Source organism: Vombatus ursinus, unplaced genomic scaffold (assembly GCF_900497805.2).
Source record: "Vombatus ursinus unplaced genomic scaffold, bare-nosed wombat genome assembly UNPS02009205.1, whole genome shotgun sequence".
NCBI lineage: Eukaryota > Metazoa > Chordata > Mammalia > Diprotodontia > Vombatidae > Vombatus > Vombatus ursinus.
Genome location: NW_020948983.1, coordinates 55,091,630 through 55,114,535, shown reverse-complemented (window position 1 = coordinate 55,114,535; position 22,906 = coordinate 55,091,630). Strand labels below are relative to the sequence as shown.

At 41.4% G+C, this 22,906-nt stretch overlaps 1 protein-coding gene across 3 annotated transcripts; it reads left to right on the top strand.

Annotated features, from left to right (window-relative positions):
- The first annotated feature begins 507 nt into the window (after positions 1-507).
- Positions 508-21,618, top strand: PARP16 (poly(ADP-ribose) polymerase family member 16). Of its 3 annotated transcripts, none has more exons than XM_027851677.1 (7): positions 508-594; positions 2,617-2,812; positions 12,252-12,389; positions 14,551-14,757; positions 16,579-16,750; positions 19,057-19,198; positions 19,965-21,618. In XM_027851677.1, exons 2-7 carry the CDS (start codon positions 2,639-2,641, stop codon positions 20,107-20,109), a joined length of 978 nt encoding a protein of 325 aa, XP_027707478.1. In that variant the 5' UTR covers positions 508-594; positions 2,617-2,638; the 3' UTR covers positions 20,110-21,618. The 3 variants fall into 3 exon arrangements, with proteins under 3 accessions (XP_027707478.1, XP_027707479.1, XP_027707476.1); XM_027851678.1 differs by having other exon boundaries at positions 2,599-2,812; positions 12,252-12,332; XM_027851675.1 differs by having other exon boundaries at positions 2,599-2,812.
- Positions 21,619-22,906: the final 1,288 nt, after the last annotated feature.

The window sequence follows — 22,906 nt, the reverse complement described above, 5'->3', positions numbered from 1 at the left end:
GGAGAAGGATGTTTGGTGGTGAACTCGGGCTGTGTGTTTGTGTACGTCTACGTGTGAATGTGGGGCGGCGGCGGTGGTGGTGGTGGTGGTGCGCTGTGCATGCCACGGAATTATTCTGATTTTTAAGACAACCACAACTATACTTTGGGGGAGGGGAGAGGCGGGCGGTTCTTGGTGCAAGGGGCCAGATCTGAGCGGGGCGTGGATTCAAGTCAGTAAACTGCGCTAAGAGCTGGGGATGCAAAAACATGCAAAACACGCGGATGCCAGGAACCTCGCTGGGCGTCTTTTGGACCCCGGCCTGACCCATCATTCCACCTATCCCTGGCTGGGTTGATCCCTCCCCTAGGCCCAGGTAGTTCTCCACGCCCGGCAGCCACGCCCTCTGCTTTGTCTCAGCCAGTCCGGCTCTGCTTGGGCGCCACCTCCTACAGGAAGCCTTTCCTGATTCCCCGCCCCCCCGCCCCCTCAGCTCTCTGCCCCGCCCCCCCACTCGTTTGGGTTTAGGAAGGAGAGACGAGGTGTCCCAAAAGTTTTAGTGCAGCTTAAACGTCCTTGGGGACAGCCTGTGGGTTTCATTTCTTTTCCCAGAATGTAAGTGCCAAAAGGTCAAGGGCGGTTCGTACCTCCTGTAGGCGCCTGAGAAGGAATCTTTGGGTGGGGGCGAGGCCGGGGTGGACCAGGTCTCCGAGGGACGGGGTGGGGAGGGGAGGAGAAGCCGGAGGGCTCGGGCCGCTGGGCCGCTGGGGCTGTGACGGACCCTGCGCGCGCACGCTCGCACGCAGGCGGGGTGGCGGGCAGCCCGGCCGTGGGGCCTCGGCGGCGGCGGCGGCGGCGGAGGCGGCGGTAGTAGCCGGGCAGCGGTGGCGGCCGCGGGCCGGGCGGCTCGGCGGCTGAGCTCGCTGGACCCGCCGGGCGGGCCCGGCCGGGCGGAGAGCCGATCGAGCGCGCGGGCCTTCGGCGGAGGTGCGGCGGCCGGCGAGGAGGGGCGCTAATGGGTTTGGGGAAGCCACCGTCCTCCCTTGTGTCTCCGGCCCGTAGGTCCTGGCAGCTGGGGGGCGGGGGGCGGCCCCGCGGCCCCCGGGGAAGGCTCCCTCTAGCGGCAGGGCCCAGACCGAGGGCCCTGCACGGGCTGCCGACCCAGCGCCCCGGTGGGGATCCCTCACATACCCCCCCATCGGGGGCGCCGAGCTGCCTTCCTCACAGAGGGATCCCCCGGCCGCTGCCCTTTGTCCACCCTCCCGGACACACTGTCCATCCCGGCGCCCCCAGTGGGGCTCTCTCCCCTAGATGTCTGTCCAGATGTGCTGAGCTGCCGTCCTGACCAAGGGCTCCCCCGGCCCCTGCCCTTCGGTCATATCTGCCTCCCTGCCCTTTGTCCTCCCCCTCCCCGTACACTCTCCAGTGGGGATCCTACACATTAAACCCCGATCCGGCTGCCTTGAGCTCCCTTTCTGACCCTTGGTTCCTCAAATTCTTGTCTTTTGGCTCCTCCCATTCACCCGCTCCACCAGCCTTACAAACTCCCCCATCTCAGCGCCCTCAGTAGGGTTCACACGATGCACCTCACCCGCACTCCCCAATTCAGGTCTATTGGGCTGACTTCCTGACACTTTAATCTCCAGGCTTTAGTGTCCCCCTCTGCCCCCCAGTACTCTCCCAATCCCAGCTGTCTCAGTGGTGATCCCATACACACTTCTCCATCCAGGTGCCTAGAGCTGTCTACTTGACCTTTTGCTTCATTCTGCCTGGTTCTCTCAGCATGGACCTTCACCTATCCGCAGCTTCCCTGACTGTCCATCCATCTATGCTCCTCCATCCCATGCTCCAGTGGGGACGGGACACCACCTCATGTTCCTCCATCCAAGTGACTGGTCACTGCCCTGGGGTATCTCTAAGGCCTCTTGATTTTCTTTTTATTCCTTCCCTTTTGAAGTGACCCTTTTCCTTCTTTACCTATTTATTACTCTAGCCCAACCCCCCTTACTGAACTGAGATAAAATATTCAAACTTCTGCTTCATCCCTTTCCACCTGAGATTCACCCCCTCTCACATTCTGTCCTGGATTTTTAGATATTTTACCTTATTGACAAATTGGGGTGGGGGGGGAAGAGAAACAGCTTTTTCATATCTGATGTTCTGATTTTTGGTTTAGAAGAGATGGTCACTACCTACCCCTAGAGGTACCTTTGACCTCTTATCTCACATGCCCCCTTCCATCCTTCACACACTTCTGCCTTCTTGGTTTTTGCTTCGCCTGATTCACAGAGGCTCATTTTTTGTCTACTGATCTTCCCCTTTTGCTTTCTAAGTGCTTCTTGTTAGAAGTAGGACCAGGGTAGGCAAGGTAGGCAGCCACCTGGGGGGGTGGGGGGGAGACATGAGGTTGGACACTTAATATTGATAGTTATTTTTATAAATGCCAAAAATTTCTGTTCTTTGTGGCACAGTTGCATTAATTTTGTAATAAGTCATGGGAAAGCCTTCCCCTACGGTACACAAATGCCTCATTTTAGCTTTGCTTCTTACCTCCACTCCCCTGAACCCACCTCTTCGGATTCCCGTTTTCTGCCCCACCACACCCTCATCCCCATCCAGGATTCCATCTCCCCACAGCACCTCCATCTCTGCCGAGGGGATGCAGCCCTTCAGCCTGGAGGCAGCCAGGGAAGCAGCCCAGAGGGATGTGCTGGCAGCAGATCTCCAGTGCAGCTTCTTTGCCTCTGCCCTGCAGAGCTACAAGCGGGACTCTGTGCTGAGGCCATTCCCAGCCTCCTATGTTAGCCAGGACAACAAGGACTTTGAGGCCCTGGTGAGTTCTTCCCAACCACTTGTCTCATTTTTTTCTTTTTAAGTGTTGTATTTATTTAATTATTTTTAAACATCATTGTTACTTCTCATTGACTTCCCTCCCTCTATAGAACCCTCCTTTTTAACAAATAAGTAGTCATGCAAAACAAACTCATCTACCATGTCTGAAAACCTGTGTCTCATTCTACACCTATTCTGCTTAGTACCTGTGTAATCTTGAACCCGTCACTTAACTTCCCTCGGCCTCCTGTTCCACAACCATAAAATGAGGGGGCTTCTGGGATCACTTCAAGCTCTAAATCAGTGATCCAGTGAAGCTGCTTGTCAAAAGGCGGAGGCACAGTTACCTCATTAATCACAGTTCTGAAGTTTTTCAGTGTTGTTTTCCCTTTGTGATCACCATGTAAAATTATTCTGTGTCTGCTTGCTTTGATTTACATCGGTTCATACAAGTCTTACCAATTCTCTGAATTCTTTGTAGTCATAATTTCTTATAACACAATAATCCATTATATTCATATACTACCATTTATTTAATTATTTTCCAATTACTGACCTTCCATTTGTCTTCTGCCCAAATGCTCGTGCCCTCTCCCTGTAAACTATCTTGTATTTTTCTTTTATATTCTGTATATAATAGTTATTTATGTATGTATATGTTGTCTACCAGAATAGAATGTGAATTGCTTGAAAGCAGGGACTGTTTCGTTTTTTGTTTTTGTATCCTAGACGCAAAGCAGTCTCATAATAAATACTTGTTGATTAGTTGTTTTCTGATACAAAACGTGCTTCTTATTATAAGTTGTGTACAGGACTTTCCCTTAGTCTGACTTGACTTCCTTGGGGTGTATGTCTAGAAGCAGTATCACTAGATCAAAGGGTATATACAGTTTAGTGACTTTTTTATAATTCTGAATAGTTTTCCAGAGAGGTTAGACCAATTCACAGGTCTATCAACGGTTTATTAATGTGCCTGTCTTCCCATCGTCCATCCAACGTTTACTGTTTTCAACTTTTGTTATCCTCTTTTCTAAGGAAAGTTCAAAGCTGTTATATTCTGTTTGCTCCTGTACCTTCCTGGGCTGTGGACCAAGTCCAGTTGCCCTGGCAGACTGTGGAAGGTGAAAGAGGCAGATGTGTTTATTACTCCAGGTCCCACCCTCCATTGGTAAATAATCTGGCCACCAAATTTCTATTCCGGGCCCTTGCTCTCATTGGATAATTTTCATGAGATAAATATATTTTTCCCTCAGGATCTGCTATTACAGCACATACTTAGATGTTTTAGGTTGTCAATGACACATCACATACTGCAGATTACCTAGTAGATAATTAAAAAAAAACAACAACATGGTACAGCAAATGCTTCTAGGTTAGTCATGGAGTAAGAAGTTCTGCTTAATCAGCTGTTCTGATGAATAGAAAACGACTATACTTGCATTGCCAGTTTACAAGCATTAAAGTCACGTTTAACATAATCTTTCTTTGATGATTTAGAAGGTAGTATGGCAAAGTAGATAGTCCTGTGTTTGAATCCTGCCTCTTACACTTACGAACGTTGTTATAGTATTACAGATGTTTGTGAGTGCTTGGCATGTATATGGTCCAAAACTATATCTCATCTGTTGGTGAATCTTTGTATCCCCTTTATTGCCACTCACACTAGGTTCTCTTCCTAGTGGGGAGATTTCTCATAGCAAAAGACTCTGCCTTTTAGGTGGAACTGCACTCACATCCCACCTTGTCCTTGTTCAGCACACACAAGTACACAGCTGAGCCATGTACTACAACGTGGAGGACTTTTAGGATACAGATTACATGTAATTGAAGGGTTGTAGGTACAGTTCATGTTATTCAATTAGTTTGATTTGAGTTAAGAGTGGAGAATCACCATGAGGGAAGGCATAAATTTCAAGTTTGAGAGTATCAAATGGGCCCTTCTAGACGTAGCTTATCCTTGTTCCCAGTTGGTCCAAAGCCCCTTTTGGTCCTGAGCTTTTGGATAATAATAATAATAATAATAACTGACATTTTTTTTTGTGGAGGGGCTAGGCATTGGGGTAAGTGACTTGCCCGGGTCACACAGTTAGTAAGTGTCAAGTGTCTGAGGCCAGTTTTGAACTCGGGTCCTCCTGACTCCAGGGCTGGTGCTCTATCCACTGCACCACCTAGTTGCCCCAATAACTGACATCTTAAAGTCTACAAAGTACTTTACATATTTTGAATATGAAGTTCTCAACAACTTGTAGATACTTAAGTTACTATTCTCATTTTGTAGGTAAGAGACTGAAACTCAGAAAGGTGAAATGTCTTGTCCTTTGTCACACAGATAGTAAATGGCAGAGATAGGGTTGGAATTCAGGCCTTCCTGACTACCCAGTCCAACACACTGCCCATGGTGTGGGTAAAGTAATTTATGCCTACTTTACTCTAGTTTCACCCTCTGGGTCCTTGGAAGAGTATGTTTTTTTCCCGGTTTTTTACCTTTCTCTAACTTTTGTCATTATCCTTTCTCTAGACATCCTTTAGGATGTCACTTTTTCTGTCTATGGATCAAATGAAAATGGATAAGTATAATAGTGTTAATGATTAGCACTATTTTAGACTCTTAAGAACTGGTAGGGAGGCTTTTAGATATCATTTAGTTCAGCCTCATACTGAGTGTAGGGACCCTATTTTTCCAGTATTCCTGATAAAAATAATCTACAAAGAATGGGTTATTTTCCTGGCATATAAGACAGCAGCCTGGTAAGTTTGTAAGGAAAGCAGTTTTTTGGGGTGGAATCGAGAGGTGAACTACATGGCAGATTATATTATTCTATTTTTTAAGAGACAGGGCAACCTGTAATTGTGTGTGATAGTTCTTCATTTCCTACCCTCAATTTGGTCAGAAGGAAAATTTGTAATTAGCTAAGCAATTAAGTAGGAATGCAGGCAGAACACGGCTTCCTGATTGGTTGAAACTCAGTTTAGGATTGTAGAACAGAGAATAAGCTCCATCAGGATTGCCCAGTTTCTGGTGGGGATGTTTTGGGGAGAAGATGACAGTCTTAGGTAGACAGGAATGGTGGTAGAACAGTATATGGACTCTGGATGACCTGGACCAGCCATTTCCACAGCCCATCCTGCCATTGGGTGGCAGGAAAACAGATCAACAGTGCCTGAGGCCACAGACCATTCCCTCCTGTCCTCAGCCAACACAGGTGCAGGATATTCACTGTCAGCTGGATTTTGACTCCTAGCTCTCTGCCTCTGCTGGTGGCATCTCAGAGTCCTGAACACCACACCTAACAGCCTGTAGTCTTGATGTTCAGTCTTTCTAACCAGCTTGCAGTCTGCCTGAGTTTTTGAAATTTTTTAGAGACGTCCCACCACAACTCAACCTGCCCTCATCACTTAGTGCTTTTCTATTCCATTAGGTTAAGAAGTTTGGGTACTTTTAATTTTGGAATTCAGTAGTTTAATATACAGTTTTAAAATTTACCTAGAGTGACTCCAAGGAAAGAGTAGATTCCAGATACTCATGCTGTGCCCTATAGATCCCATATACCATGGTGTTACCCACAGAAGAGGTGAAGGCAATTTGACTTTCAGGGAGGTAGGGCGCTAGCACGTGAAAGTGAAAGTGAAACTGTGTGTGGGGCTTCCAGAGTGCCTTTCAGGGATGTAAATTCCATTGCATTGGAGCAGGCCTCCCTACCTCTTTTGTCCTTGGATGTTTCCAGCCTTTGCTGAGAAGACATAAGAAATGGGGACATAGCCTTCAGGGCTTCACACTTACCTTTGGAAGAGTTCATTCTACTGTTGAGGGAGTGGTACAATTTGGAACTATACAAGGGTGTGCTGTACTCAACCATAACTGATCAGACCTAGGGTACCGAAAGGAGTTGGCACACTGCACTTTGCTGCAAATACTTGTGGAATCTAATTGAATTGGACATATTCTCTTTTTTTGCCCTATTTCTTCCTTTCCATGAATTGAGTCCATAGCCTCTGCTTTCAGATTCCCTAATTTACTTTTTTCACAATGACTTTTTTTTTAGTTATTGTAGCTATGTTTCCAGTGACTTTTCAGGAAATGGAAGTATTCTTTTGAGATGCTGATCAGTGGATTGCTATACGTTACAGAGCTCACTGTGGTTTTATTAGCTTCAGCTACTCTTGAGAATTTCCAGGCATTTCCTACTCTATGTTATCCCACACATCCTCTTAACTTTCTTATAAGGGACAATGGGAATATGCTATTCATTTTTCAGATTTGAGTAACTGAAGGACAGAGCCAAGGTCCTTCAGCCAGTGTACTTGACAGAGAGGGGAGCTTGGTCTTCTATTGCCTCTAGAGTGGGCCATAGAGCAGCAAATTCCCAAATCAAAATTTGTTTTTTCTAATTTAGTTGGCAATTATACCACAAAATTGTTATATCAGAAAGAGGACTGTATTAGGAGTCAAATGATATGAGTTCTAATCTTGGCTGTGCTCCCTGTGTGACCTTGGAAAAGTCTCAAAATTGCTTCTCTCTGAACCTTGGCATCTTTAATTCTAAAATGAGGGAATTGGACTTGATCAGGAATTCTTAACTTGGAGTCTGTGAGCTTATTTTAAAAAATTATAATTGTACTTCAATATAGTATTTCCTTTGTAATTATATATCTTTTTTTTATGCATTTAATAACGTTGTCCTGAGGAATCCATAGACTTCAGCAGACTACTAAAAAGGTCCATGAAACAAAAAAAGCTTAAGAACTGCCGAACTAAATGATCTCTTTCAAATCTAGAGTTCTATGATTTGGAGGCTTTGTTTTGACCATCATGGTCATTTAGCGTTTTGCTTTATGGTGGTACCCTCTTTCCTTGTTTCTTTCAGATCTTGGAGGAAAACCCTGATTTTTTGGTTCTTGGAATGGCATTTCTTTGTCTCTTACCATCTTCTCTTTTTCTCTGATCTATTAGCCTTGAGTACCTTTTCAAGATTGAGTCTTTGATCATTTGTATGTCTGCATTCATATTCATTTCCTTCTAGTATTCATCTACTTGAATAGTGTGGTAATTGTAAAATGAATCATCTCTAATTTTGGTAAACTGTAGTTTTTACATGCTGGATTTGCCTTTAAGCTAGGCATAGATATATGATCATCAAATCTATGTCTCCAGTTGTGATCTGTCACTTTCTCCAGGTGTTTCCAGTTGAATGTCCCAACAACCCCTGAATTTAATCTTCTTCCTCAAATTTCCTGTCTTAAGGGGTCAAGAAGAGAATGAGGAACCAGAGAATGAGTAAGTTAGAGAGGTAGGAGAACCAGGAGAGAGCCAGGTTATCTGTGAAGCCAAGGGAAGAGAATATTAGGAGGAGAGGCTGTGATCTACAGTCAGAACCTGTGGAGAAGGCAAGGAGGATGAGGTCTTAAAAAAGGCTATTGGGTTTGGTGACTAGAATGTCTTTGGTATCTTTAAAGAGAACAGTTTCAGCAGAATAGTTAGGGTAACAATCTTATCACAAGAGATTGGGCAGAGAGCAGGGGGGAAATGGGGACATCTGATAAAGATGTCTTTTTCAAAAAGTTAGGTGGTGTGGATGGGGAAATAGGGGTGGTGGTGCAGAGAGGAAGTAGCAAGCAGCCGGATAAAACAGAATAACCCTTGGAGCTAAGTGCCATTATTATCCCCATTTTATAGGGCTAAGACTCAGAGAAGTTCTGGTCATTTAACTAGTTAATTGTCTTAGGTGAGATTTGACCCCAAGCCCAGCCCTGCCTCAAATGTCCTTCCCCATTGTCTTAGTCAATAAAAACTCTATCAATCCTTCAAGACCCAGGTCAAAGCACATTCTTCTGTGGTCTTCTCTCCCTAAAATGATTTATCTTTCTACAGTTCTCTTATTGTTCACATGATTAATTTTACAGTTGATTATATAAATCCCTTGTGATATCTATTACTGTCTTGAACTATGACTTGAATCTGGTAGAGTTAATTTTTTGTATGATTTATGCTTAACTAGATTGGAAGCGCTTAGATTGCCTTTGTATTCCCTTCAGAGTTAGCATAGTGCCTAGTATGTGTTCAGTAGCACCCTCTCCCATCTCTACATAACCTTTAACAGCTCTAATTGTCCTTTGTACCACAACTTTATGCCTTACTTTGCTGTCTGCCTTTTGCTGCCTCTGACATAACATTCATGTGTCTCAGAACCATTTCATATACCATTTCTCTGTTTCAGTATTGCCTTATACTTAGGCATGCATCTACCTCCCATGTGATTTGTGGTGTGATTGTACTGTCATATAGGGGAATTGAAACAATTTCCCTGTTCTTACAGTCATCTGCTCTTTAAAAAATTTATTTGTTGTGAACCTAGCAATCAGTCTATCCAGTTAGCACAAGAAATATTTCCCATGGCAATATGTTATTTTCATATATTTATTATTGTGGGGTGCCAGAAGGTCCTAATGTCTCCAAAATACCTTCCCTACTGGTTTTCCATCCTTCTTGAAATTATACTATTAAAAAAGACTCCTTTGGGCTCTATCTTCACATAATGAAATCTGACTGGCCTTTTAAAGCTGAATTTAAATGCCATCTTCTCATGAAGTTTTCCCTCATTTTTCTCCCTCCCTATCCCATGCCACCTCCTGGTAGAATTGCTCCTTTTTTCTGAACTCTAAGAGTTCTTTGTACCTTAATTATATCATTTGTCACATTCCTACACTGCATGTAGTTATTTGTGTACATGTCTTACCTCCCTACTGAATTGTAAGTTTCAGAAGGGGTGGGGACTGAGCACCTTACATAATATTTTACAGTTCCATGCACACAGTAGGTATTTAGTAAAAATTTGTTTAATTTAATAGACCCTGTAGTGGATAAGGAAAATCTGTGTAGCCTGAGGGTAAAACAGGATAGATCTAAGTGCAACCAAACTTTTATATTAAAGGGAACAGTCTCATATGTATTTAAAATTTGCTTGCCTTCATATATTGGAGACTTCCCTATTCTTGTTCTAGAGATCCTGTGATGAACATATTTTACCTTTGGGAGGTGGAGAAAGCCTTCATCTAGGGACCAAACTACAAGATGTTAAGGAGAGATTTAATACATCTTCTATTGGTACATTTTCTTGATTGAATTAATCCAGGACAAGACTACAAATGATTAACTGAAATACTAACTCATGTATTGGCTGACACACATTGGGAACTACAAGATATAAACAAGATGGGTGGGCTGGACAGTGTGTATATAATAATTTTGTTTTTGGACGCCTGAAGCATTAGCTGCGTGGCACTCACTACTCACCACAAATATTAGAAACCTCAAATTATAAAACCATAAATCAGGAGATTTTCCTGTAGTTTCTGCAACAAGATTCTTTATTCTATGATAAAGTCACTCTTGCCTGTGAACTATTCCTGCACAAGAAAGGCACTGAACAAGAGTCAGAGGTGAGGCTTTGATCCCCAAGTTGAATTCTGAAGGGTTATAGCAACAAAAATGGTGAGTGATGGATGATAGGAGTCTTCTGACTTTTTTCATCACATTAAGTCCTTTCTTTCAAAACTGTTCAGAACCCTCACCTTCTTTGAAAGTCCACCTCTAGTCTATTTGATAGAATACTTGATTATGTTTCTGTTACTTGTGTTTTGGCAATATGATGTTTTCGTGATTCATTCACCTCTTTGTATTGATCAGTATTCAATCATTTATCAAGTATCTACTATAAGTAGAGCACTAATTAGATGCTATGGTTAATACAAAATTATAAGGCAGTCTAGGGGCTCCTCAAGGTGCCTGTGATCAAATTGGGAGATATGTCTAACAGTACTAAATAACATATGCAAGGTGTGAAATGAGTGGTACCGACAGGTCCTAAAGGAGTTCTGGGGAGGGAGAGATCAATGGGGGATGCTTATGGAATTCTTCACAGAGAAGATGGGATTTGGATTGGGCTTTGAAGGATAGAAGCGATTTGGATAGATTGGGGAAGAGAAGTAAGCATTTCAAGTGAGGGGGAGCATAGTGAGCAAAGGCATATAGGCAGAAAAACAGTAATCATATTTGGAGAGAGTGAATAGAATATATTTATGTGTGCACATATAGTTTTTGTAAGATTGTAAATTCCGGGGACAGCTAGGTGGTGCAATGGATAGAATACTGGCCCTGGAGTGAGGAGGACCTGAGATCAAATCAAGCCTCAGACACTTGACACTTACTAGCTGTGTGTCTCTGGGTAAGTCACTTAACCCCATTGCCAAGGAGAAAACAAAACAAAAAAAAAAAAGGTTGTAAATTCTGTAAGGACAGAGGATAACCCTTATCAGTCTGTTTCTGTCCTCACGTAATCTAATATAGGACTTTGCTTATTAAACGTGCTGTTTCCAAAGTTTAATTATAATTTTGTTATCTTATATTTATATGACACTTTAAGAATTATTAAGCTTTTCACAGTAGAGCTGTAAGATAGGGAGAAAGAAATAAATGACAAATTCTAAAATGTTGATAGTTTTCAATATTAGAGACCTAAGAACCAAGGAAAACCCTTTTTACGGTTTTCATTCTTAATGAAATTAACTTATTGAAAAAGTGGAATAGAATCAATGGGTAAATATTTACTGATCACTTGGCATGTACAAAGTATTAGGGGAATGCAAAGGTATGAAATATAGTTACTAATTTCAAGAAATTTAAAATATCGATAGACAAAGAATACCAACAGGAACAGAAAAAATATTAAACAATATAAAGCAACATGTGATGAAGATAATAATAGGGTCATGGTACCTTAGATGCTATCTAGATCAACCCCCTCATTTTACAGATGAGGAAACTGAGGCTCCAAAAGGTTAAGTGATTTATTACTACTATACCAATAGTAATAAGTGACAAAGGTAGTATTTGAACCCAAATCTTCTGGCTCCAAATTCAGTACTTTTCCCTCTATACCACACTGTCTCTGTTAGTATCAAGTAGTATTATAGAAATAAATGTAAAGCAATTCAGAAAAGAGATCACTGAGGCCTTGGGGTGAGAAGTAGTCAAGGAAACTTCATGGAGGAAGTGGAATTTGGGCTTGACTTTGAAGGGTTTGCAGGAATTAGGTCTTCTGTGAGGAAGTGGGAACAGTCTGAGCAAAAACAGGGTTGGAGAAGCGTGAGGTATGTATATAGGAGACAGTGTTCCGTCTAGAGTAGAGGCTAGGTCTAGGGAAATGGTTGGAGAAAAAATGGGAAAGGTATTTGAGTTATGATGCCAGGCTAAGGAGTTTGGACCCTAGCCAGGTATTCCCTCTTATCAAAAGGCAATGAAAACTACTGATGTTTTTTATTCCTTTTGGGAAAATAATTTTGACATGAGAAATGAAATTTTATTTCATTGCCACTAGAGGTCTCCCTGTTGTCATGTTTCCTGAGCTATATTCCTTAAAAAGAATAACCCCTTTTTTCTTTAGCTTGAAGATGCCAGTATGCTGCCAAACCTGAAGGAACTTCTCCAGTGTGCAGATGACAAAGATAAAAGGGCATGGAATCTGGTGAGCTGGATTTTATCATCAAAGATTCTTACACTACACAGCATAGGGAAAACAGAGGTAAGATTTTAGTGTTTATAGTGACAGATTTCTAGGACTGAAAGGGACCTTTAAAGATCACCTCATTCAATTCTTTCATTTTATAGGTGAAGGAAACAGAGACTTAAAGAGGTTAAGGGATTTGTGCAATGTCACACAGCTACTTAGTGGTAGAGGTGGGATTAAAAGACTTAAGATTTTAGACTTCTTGACTCTATATTTAGTCTCCTAGACTTCTTTTAGGGAGGTACCATGTCTTCCCTCTGTTCAGTAAACTCCAGTGGCTTCCTCTCATCTCCAGGATCAAACATCAGATCCTCTGTTTGGTGTTCATAGCCCTTCCTAACTGGGCCCCTCCCTATCTCTCTAGTCTTCTTACATTTTATACCACCCCATGATGTGCTGTGTGATCTAGTGACACTGGCTTCCTTGCTGCTCCTCACATGAGACATTCTACCTCCCAATTCTGGATATTTTCTCTCACTGTCTCCCATGCCTGGAATGCTTTGTCTCCTCGTCTCTGCCTCCTGGTTGACCTGGCTTCCTTCAAGTCCCAGCTAAAATTCCACCTTCTATTGGAGATCCTTCCTGATCCCTCTTAATTCTAGTGCCTTCCTCTGTTGATTATTTCCAATTTATCCTGTATATAGCTTATTTCTATATATGTAGTTGTTTACAATGTGGTCTTCTCCATTCGACTCTGAGCAGCTGGAGAGGACAGATTGCCTTTTACCTTTGTGTTACCAGTGCTCAGCAGAGTGCCTTGCACCTAGTGGGTTCTTATTAAATTGACTGTGTAGTTAGTCTGCTCAACTTGGAGTCAGTTAAGAAGACTGAAATTTGATGGTTGTGTCCAGTACTTACTGAGTGACCATGAACAAGTCAGATTACTTCTCTGAGCCTCAGTTTCCGACCTCACAGAGTTGTTGTAATGCTCAGTTGTGATAACATATATAAAGCACTTTGGAAACCTTGAAGCCCTATGTAAGTGAAGTTAAATAAGCTTTTATTAAGGGCTTACTAAGTGCTTGACTATGGTAAGCACTAGGATTAAAAATAGAAGCAAAAAGAAAGACAATCCCTTCCCTCCAGGAGCTTACATTCTAATGGGGAAAGAAAACACATAAAAGGGAGCTAGAAAGACTAGATGGAGAAGTCAAGAGAGCCCGAGACAGTGGAGCCAGGGAATGAGAAAAGGAGTGAGCATGGCCATCCTGGGCATATCCTCAAAACAGATTCTAGGAAGAATTCATGAGGAGGAGCGGGGTGCTGCAGGAGTTGCTGCTGGGGAATAGTAGGGAAATGCCAGTTGTTCTTATTCTCACTTAGCCATTATCTAGATCAACTCCTTTATTTTACAGATGAGGAAACTGAGGCTCCAAAAGGTTAAGTGATTTATTACTACTATACCAATAGTAGTAATAAGTGACAGAGGTAGTATTTGAACCCAAATCTTCTGGCTCCAAATTCAGTACTTTTCCCTCTATACCACACTGTCTCTGTTAGTATCAAGTAGCATTACAGAAATAAGTGTAAAGGATCATAATCTCATTTGCTGTGCTACACAGAGCTACTTTGAATGAGTGCAAGAGTTTCTCTTCACACAACGTTATAAAGTGCTTGATTAATTCTAATTTAAGAGTATAAAGTGTTGCAAAGGCTCTATTGAAAGACAGGCATCTTTCACAATTGGAGTAGAAACTTGGACAGTATTTCTAATGTTGGCTAGTAATATAATGGAAAAGAGCACTGGACTAGTTATCAGGAGACCTTGGTTTTAGTCCTGGCTCTGCCACTATCTAGGGTCATGATCTTTGGCAAATGACTTAATTTCTCTAGGCTTTAGTTTCTTCATTTCTCAAATTGAGACAATATTGCTTATCCTCCATACCTTAGAGAATAGTATTGAAGATCAAATGAGGTAATAGATGTGAAAATCTGTTATTAATATTTCTTTAGTTCATTTTTTTTCTGGCAGACTGGGTAATTAGAGAAAAGAAATCTTGAAATGGTAGCTTTTTAATTCTTTTTTTCCAGTTTGATATATTTATTTTGATGAAAACATGTTCTTATGTATAAATTCCAATACAGTTTAAAATAAGAGGAGTTGTGATAGCATTTGTTTTGTAATACATTTTGATAGCTTCCCAAATAACACTGAACATTCCTTTATATTTTTAAGTATGTGAAGATCCAAGAACTCATGGGAATTTCAGGCACTAGTGTCCCTGCACCTGACTTTCTGTTTGAAATAGTGTATTCTGGTCAAGTGGATGCCAAATTTTATGAGACCAAAGGAGAAAGGGATCTTATCTATGCATTCCATGGGAGCCGCCTGGAAAACTTCCATTCCATCCTACATAATGGTTTACACTGTCACTTAAACAAGGTAAAACTTTCAGGGGAATTTGAAAATATGATGGGTTAAAACCATGGCAAGGCCATTAAAGAGAGGGACACACCACCCTGACCAGTGCCAAGGCTGTTTCCATCTTGGATTTCCAGCTCCCTTTTGCTTCCATAGAGGAACCACCTGTCTGCCTCTTCTAGGGTGGGAGGCTTGCTCTGTCCTGCTGGGAAAAGGCCCAGGGCCAGAACATTGTTTTTCAATGGTGAATCTTAATCACTATTCTTTCCTACTCCTTAGGGCATTTGCACATTTTAAGCCTTATCTTTTAGTGGAATGAAAGATTGTTCTTGTTAGACGATTTTCAGAGATCAGCCTGGTGGGTGGGCTAGATTGGTTACTTTGTTGAGGCTGGAGTGGGAGAAGACCTTAGTGCCACTAGGTTACCTGGTATGCATAAGGATTTTGCATAAGACCAACCCAGCACACTCTTATGTCTAGTCTGAAGCATTGTTTTCCAGAACTCTGCTGTGTCTAATTAATGTGCTATGTTTAGATTGAAGATGAAGAACTTGTTTACTCTGGATTCTCAAATGCATAGCTTTGCTACTGAAATCCAGGTGGCCCCAGCTTTACAAAATGGTTGGGCTCCTGTAAAGTTAAATCCTACTTTAAACATACTAAGGGAACTTACACTTTGAAAGTAAATCCTTTTGTGAAGCTAAGACTCCCCTTGTAACCTGTTTTTTGTCTAAACCTGGATTTTCATTTATCACATTTACTTAAAGGAGGGCCCATCTCTAGCTCTGATCTGTCGAATTATTTCCATGGCAGATGTACCACAAGTTTTCAAATCACACACAGCTGTGTTGGAGCCCAACAGTCTTGCAAAAGATCTACAATTTTGTGATAGGTGTGGCCATTATAGACTTAGCCCAATAGTGATTATGGGGTTGTGGAAAAAAAAGATTTGTTTTATTAGCCGGGGAAAAATGTATGTTGGCTAGGGTACATGAAAGATAGGGAAGCTTCTGAATTCAATAATGAGGATGTGATTGTTAAAACAGTGGCATAATTAACTCTTCTTATAAGCTTTACTGGACAAATGGAAAAGATTCAGGTTCATGAAAAACTCACTATCAAAAAGATGATTTCTAATAAAGGGACATGAATTCCACTCTTTTTAAAAAATATTTTTTCCGATTACACGTAAAAACAATTTTTAACATTTGATTTAAAAAATTTTTGAGTTCCAAATTTTCTTCTTCCTTGTCTCCCTTTCCCCCTCATTGATAAGGCAAGTGATTTGATATAGGTTATACGTGTGCAGTCATACAAAACACATTTCCATATTAGTCATGTTGTGAAAGAAAACACAGACTAAGAAAAAAAACCCAAGAAAAACAAAGTTTAAAAAAATATGCTTCAATATGCATTCAGACTCCATCATTTTTTCTTTGGAGATGGAGAGCATTTTTCATATAAGTCCTTTGGAATTGTCTTGGATCATTGTCTTGATCAGAGTAGCTAAGTCATTCACTTTAATTCCACTTTTATTGCTAATTTGGTATATTTGGGGGTGGGCACATTATTTAGCTTCTCTGAACTTCTTTTTCTTGACTTAACATATACACTAATGGTAACCAACTTCATGGGACTTTTATAAATAATAATAATAACTACATGATTGTGAGAGGGATCCTGTTAATTTACTCTTTTGGCAGGAAATGTGGGCCTTAACAGTTTTTGTGAGAGGCCACTTAAAATTATCTTTTAGAGAAAGATGTATCCTACAACTGTACCACCTTTAGACTTCGAGTCAATTGAGTGTGTTTCTTTTTTTATTTGACTCTGCCCTTCTAGACATCCTTGTTTGGTGAAGGGACCTACCTTACCAGTGACTTAAGCCTGGCTCTTCTTTACAGTCCTCACGGTATGGGGTGGCAGCACAGCCTCTTGGGTCCTATCCTAAGTTGTGTGGCATTGTGTGAGATCATCGACCATCCAGATGTCAAGTGCCAAACCAAGAAAAAGGGTAAGCGGACAGCACTGGCCAAAGCTAGGGCCTGTGACTTTGGGCCATCTCCAGACTCTGTGAGAGCCCATAGTAGGCATATCAGTTAGTCTTTAGGTGTTTATGGGATGTTTACTATGTGCAAGATATGGCGCCACGTGAAGTGAAAGATACAAAGAAAGAGATGATATATTCCTTGCCATTGAAGAGCTTAGAGCTTCTTCAGTAGGAAATAAGACATAATACATGGGGAAAAAATAAACAATAATATAACCAGTCAGTAAGTTAATAGTACAAAAGGTCATAGGGGCTCAGAGGAGATATTATTGTTGCTTGGGATAGATCAGGGAAGGCTTCTCAGGATAGGTGAAGTTTGATATATGAAGGTGGGTATATGAAGCAGAGGAGCTATAATTCAGGATTTCTCCTGCCAGGCTGCCTAAAAACTCTAGAGTCCCAAAGACAGCAGTAGGAAAAGGTTCAGGCCAGGAATTCAGTTGTAAGAAAAACAGTAGTCAGGTAGACATATTGGGTTTAAACTCTGGGTCATCTCCCATACTAAGTGGTTAATTGTATCTTCTTTCACTCTGAGTATTTGTGAACCATGTTATTGCTCACCCCCAAGATTTCATAGCCATAATATGCCAGTAATTGCTTCACAAAACCAGTAATGGATAAAGTGTGATCATCCTGTTCTCCACAGATGAGCCTATTGGGTCCATTGAGAAAAGAGTACCCAGAAATGCTCTCTGTTCCATTGCCTTAATCTAAAACAGCTGGCATACCAAAGAACAGACCCACGTCTGACACTGCTCACCCAGACCATACAGCACGGAATAGTTGCATTTATAATTCTTGGAGAGATTGCAAACCGTTGACAGTTAAACATCAAAACAACCGTTTCAAGTCTCTACACTCACACATCCACGTCATCTTTTAGCTTTGCAGCGCTGCCAGTAGGCTGGAATTGTTTCAAGGATAGAAAATAAGTAGCTACCTTAGAAAGTTATCACCTTGAGCTGTAATATAAAAATGTCAATTTTATAGACATCAATTAACAACTGTTTATTAAGGTCCTAGTAGGTGCCGGGTCTTGTGCTAGATAGTGGGAATACAAAGACATAAATAGGATTAAATCAAAATTTTCAGTAGCATTGCAGTTGGGGTAGGGGTGAAAATACTTCTTTTAAATCAAGTTTCAGGGGCAGCTAGGTGGCGCAGTGGGTAGAGCACCGCCCCTGAAGTCAGGAGGACCTGAGTTCAAATCCGGCCTCAGACCAAACACTTGTCACGTACTAGCTGTGTGACCTTGGGCAAGTCACTTAACCCCAATTGCCTACCCAAAAAAAAAACCAATAAAAAAATAAATTAAGTTTCAGTTTTTGGCAGTCCATGGTATCATTGTCATTTTTAGCTCATACTATCTCTTTTCTGACTTACCTCCATTTCTGTTTTCCCTCTCCCTACCTGTTTATCTCCTTTGGCCCCAACTGTAACTGTTCCTGTATGTCTTTCTTTTCCTGTTTCCCTATAATACTCTCTCTTTCTCTCTGATAGTTTAATTTGATTTTTCAGTTAATAAAAATCTATTTTATCTTCTTCTTATCTGTGCCCTCTACATTTCGAGAGAAAGAGAGAGAACCCTCATAACAAATAGCCAAGCAAAACAAAATCTCATATTGACCATGTCCAAAAAACGATGTCTCGTTCCATACCTTGAATCCATGATCTGTCTGTCAAGAGATGGATAGCAGGGCAGCTAGGTGGCGCAATGGATAGAGCACCAACCCCAGACTCAGGAGGGCCTGAGTTCAAATCCGGCCTAGACACATAACACTAGCTGTGTGACCCTGGGCAAGTCACTTAACCCCATTGCCTAGCCAAAAAACAACAACAATAACAAAAAAGAGATGGGTAGCATGCTTCATCAGTCTTTCGGATTCTTAGTTGGTCATTGTATCAATCAGAGTTCTTACATCATTCATAATTGTTTGTCTTTACAATATTGTTATAGGTTAGAACGTTTTCCTAGTTCTCACTTCACTCTACACCCGTTCATTCAAGTCTTCTGAAGCTTCTCTGAAACCATCTCTTTTATCATTTCTCATGTCTGACTAGCTCTCTCATTTCTTTTTCAACTCTTCCTGCTTTCCCCACCCATACCTACAGCTTATTTCTAAGTCCCACCAAGGGCATCTTCAGGTATTACTGGACCATATTGAGACCCTGGAAACTAACAAGGCTTCTGAGTTTATGTCTGCTTATTTCTTACCTTCAATAAAGTTTTTCTTGGCTTTTCGCACTTTGGTTGTTTTCTTCTTTTTCAGATTCAGAAGAAATAGATAGAAAAAGAGCGAGAGCCAAACATAGTGAAGGGGGAGATGTCCCACCTAAATACTTTGTTGTTACCAACAACCAACTTTTACGAGTAAAATATCTGTTAGTTTATTCTCAGAAACAACATAAGAGGTAAGAAAAAAAGATTTACTGCTTGAGGTGTGGTTAAAAAAAAAACTGTGAGTTCATTTAGCAACAAATTGGTTTTATTCGACAGAATGTCTGTGGTACGGGCAGTGACAGAAACCAGTTTAGGAAGAAATTTAAAGACTTGGGAGTTGCTTGAAGCACTAATGACTCCACTTTGCTTGTGGCCTCTTCATCTGATGGCTTAAAAGCACATGATTTTCTCCCATAGAAAATTATTGTGATCTCCTATCTATACTTGCCTTCTTCCTATTTCTCCCAAAGCTCAGAAACATAGGGACCCCTGGGTGTCCACTGCAGTTCCAGTAGTGATCAATTTCTTGGAATCAAAACATGATTTCCCTGGCTCAAGCTTATGTAGGTAGGCACTTAAAACTGGAGGCAGTTGATAGGAGTATCCTGATGATTGTTCCTCTCTAGGCAGATGCTAGAATATCTTTTGTTTCAAGAAATTAAACCAGGGGTTTGCTTAAGGAAAGATGGGTCAAGAAAGGTAAGAGGAAAATGAGGTCATTGCTGTTGCTATCTTTGTACATTTAGAAAATGTACTGTTGAAAGCAGCTCTAGGGCCAGGGAACGCCAATATGCCCCAGATTTCTCTGGGTGAAGGAGCACAGAGAAGTATAGCCCTGAGGCTCACTTAGCAAGTGCAGTTTATCACGGTCATTCTTTTGGCCAAAAAATACTGAATAGCTATAAAAAAATGTTTTTATCTCTCTCTCCCCCTCCCTTTTTGTTTTTTTAAACACAGGGTCTCAAGCCAGCCCTCCTGGATTTCTAACCATCGCTTCACTCTCATGATGGTCCTGTATCTGCTATTGCTGATCATTATAGGTGTCAGCAACTCTCCCTCTTTCTTGCACTACTGGAATCGAGCATTGGAGTCAAAAAGATAAACTTACCTGGCTCAGCAGGATAGCCTCTGTCATATGCCTTAGTACCTCCTGATCTATCAATTCCTGCACCTCCACCTAGAACTCTGGGCTAGAGGCTAAGGAGGGGCAGTGATTGGAACACTGCAAGACACCAGAGATTTTGACGGCCTTCTGATGCTCCTAGAGAACTTTTTTGCTTCCTAATTGGTAACATTTTGGAGGATCGTGTCAGTTGGTCGCACTCACTCAAGATTTCAGGATCACTTTGCTGTTCTCTCTGTCCTTAGCAGTTCTGAGAAGCTGACTTTTTAGCAGCGGCCAAAGGAAGAAGCCTGCTGTATTGAAAAAGAAGGTGTCCAGGCTCTCGGCAATATGTTTACAATTGCCTCTGGCAGAAATCCTTCCTTTCTAATGCCTTTGGAAGGTGGAAAAATATGTTGTGTAAGGTATAAATCATCAGGCAGTTGGCTTGTTTTGACTCGAAATGTTACAGAGGAACAATGATGTTTCTCACGAAATGGGGGGGGTTGTTTTTGATTTATAAATTTTGGCTTTAGACTTCTGAATGTGACAACAAAAACTTCAGTGGTTTTAACCATTTTCTTGACTATCTAGAAACAGCTTTTGCAGCAATGGTGCACTCATTCATTAATTTGTCAAATTATAGAATTCATAGCTGGAAGGGGCTTTAGAGAGTCCAGCCCTTTCATTTTACAGATGAGGCAACTAAAGTTCAAGCTTGTAATGATTTACCTGTGATCCAACAAGTGTGAGCTAGGTTTTGAACCCATGTCCTCCGACTTTAGATCCAGGGTTCCTTCCACCACATTCTACTGCCTCCCAGGATGCTTTCATTCATGTATTCAGATAGCAAACATTTCTGAAGCACCTATTCTGTAGAAGATATGAATGGATGAGAAAGAAAGGTTTTTTGATGTTATCGGAGCCTCACAAGAGAAGATTACTTACTTATATCCATCTTTTAAATCAAGGAACTGAATGTTTAAAAAATAATGACTTGACAATTTGGCAACATCTTTGTGAATATGTTTCTACATAGTGATTCATTTGGCCAATGTCCACACCACACAGCCTTTTGACTGTTTTTAAGAAAAGAAACCCAGCCATGGGCTTGCCCATCTCACGAGATGGATTTGACATGCCACAAATAAGCCCCATGGAATTTGGACAAACATGTCCTAAATGAGAGCCTTTAATGATAAGTGTTTTATTTTTAAATTTATCACACGTCCATATGTAGTCTTATTTGGAGGAGCATTTGATTTTTGGTGTGCTCCTTGTCAGTACCTGTGTGTGCTGTTTTACATGGAGAAGAATCCCATGGATGCCAGGATAGCAGTTCCATTTGTTGCTGTATGTATTATCATTACTTGCTTTCTATTAGGTATCCAATTTGGTTTAAATAAAACATAACACTATTTTTTCCAGTTGGTGGTTTAATACATATATATGTATACAAACATATATATAATGACATATATATGTACGTATGTATACAAATATATATATGCAAGCAAATGTGATTTTCTGTAAAAATAAATAAAATTGGTTTTCTATTATTTGTTCGCTATCAACATTTTTACACTGAGGATTGGAACATTCAAATTTCCAAATTACATGACAGGCAGTATGGTGCAGCAGAAAGAGAGCTAGCCCCAGAGGCAGGAAGCTGCGGTTCAAAGTTCTGCCTCTGACACGTACTAGCTGTGTGACCCTGGACAAATCACTTGGCCTAACCCATCTAGTTTTTTAGCAGAGAGGTAAGGAATGGCCATGAGGTACGGAATCTGGAGAAGTACAATTCCAGGGCTAGGATATCTAGTCTTTGTTATTTCATCAGATGATCATAGGCTAAATTACAGGGTTGTTGCAGTTACTAATTTAAAATTGTTGAAAAAAGGAGGCGGTTGAGTCACTTGTGGGGTCCATGTGCTAGGTGTCTTGTGCTGTATACTCTGGTAGGAAGAAGTTTAGGGATAGAAACTGAGGCCCCAGCTTGTCACAGGTGCATCAGTGCAAAGTGGGGAACTCCTAAATGGCACTGGGCCTGTGCTTATGTGAGTTAATGGTTACTTGTATGGTAGGCTCAGCAGGGTATAAAAAGGATCACCTTGTTCCAAAATATTCCCCTCCCACCTTGATATGGTGTGTGAAATCCTCATCTGGTAAAGGTAATGTATTCCCATGAAATATTAAATTGGGGAAAGAGGTCTTAAGAGGAAATCCCTTAAGCTTTAGCACTTTAACAGGATAATTTGTTGCCATTTTGGAAAGATGAACAGATCTCTTAGGGAATTGAGACACAGGATAGGTAAGTTTTGATGTGGAGGGGGAATTGCAGGGGCGGGTGATTCTAGGGATAGATGGTTTGGGTGGGGCCTGGACACAAGGGGTCGAGGGAAGCCCAGGGTTAAAGTCAAACTTGCCTAGCTTCACTGTTTTGCCTTCCATCATATCTTCAGCTTAGATGTAGACGAGCCATCCCCCAGTTCAGCTTTTTGTGGACGTGTTTTTCTGGGCTGCCAGAATCCTGGGGTTCTTCCACTCTAGCCAGAGTGTGGGTGGCAGGTATGAACTGATCACGATCTATTATCTCCTAAAAAGGGGAGGGTTTCTTTTCAGGTGTGTAATTGGAGAAGGAAGAGTTCTACAATGGGCTGCTGATTATTCATTTTCTTAATAGATCAAAAATATTGATCAGTTGATCAAAAATTCTGCACAGATGACCATAAAACTTGGGGAGCCAGAGGAAGGCAGGGAGTTTTCCATTTTATGAAAGCCAGAAGACCTTTTTATT

Bases quoted from the DNA above. Each gene is read 5' to 3' on its own strand.
- PARP16 (XM_027851675.1), top strand. The intron at 12,390-14,550 runs GTAAGATTTTAG...TATATTTTTAAG, and splicing joins ACAGCATAGGGAAAACAGAG to TATGTGAAGATCCAAGAACT. The intron at 16,751-19,056 runs GTAAGCGGACAG...CTTCTTTTTCAG, and splicing joins GTGCCAAACCAAGAAAAAGG to ATTCAGAAGAAATAGATAGA.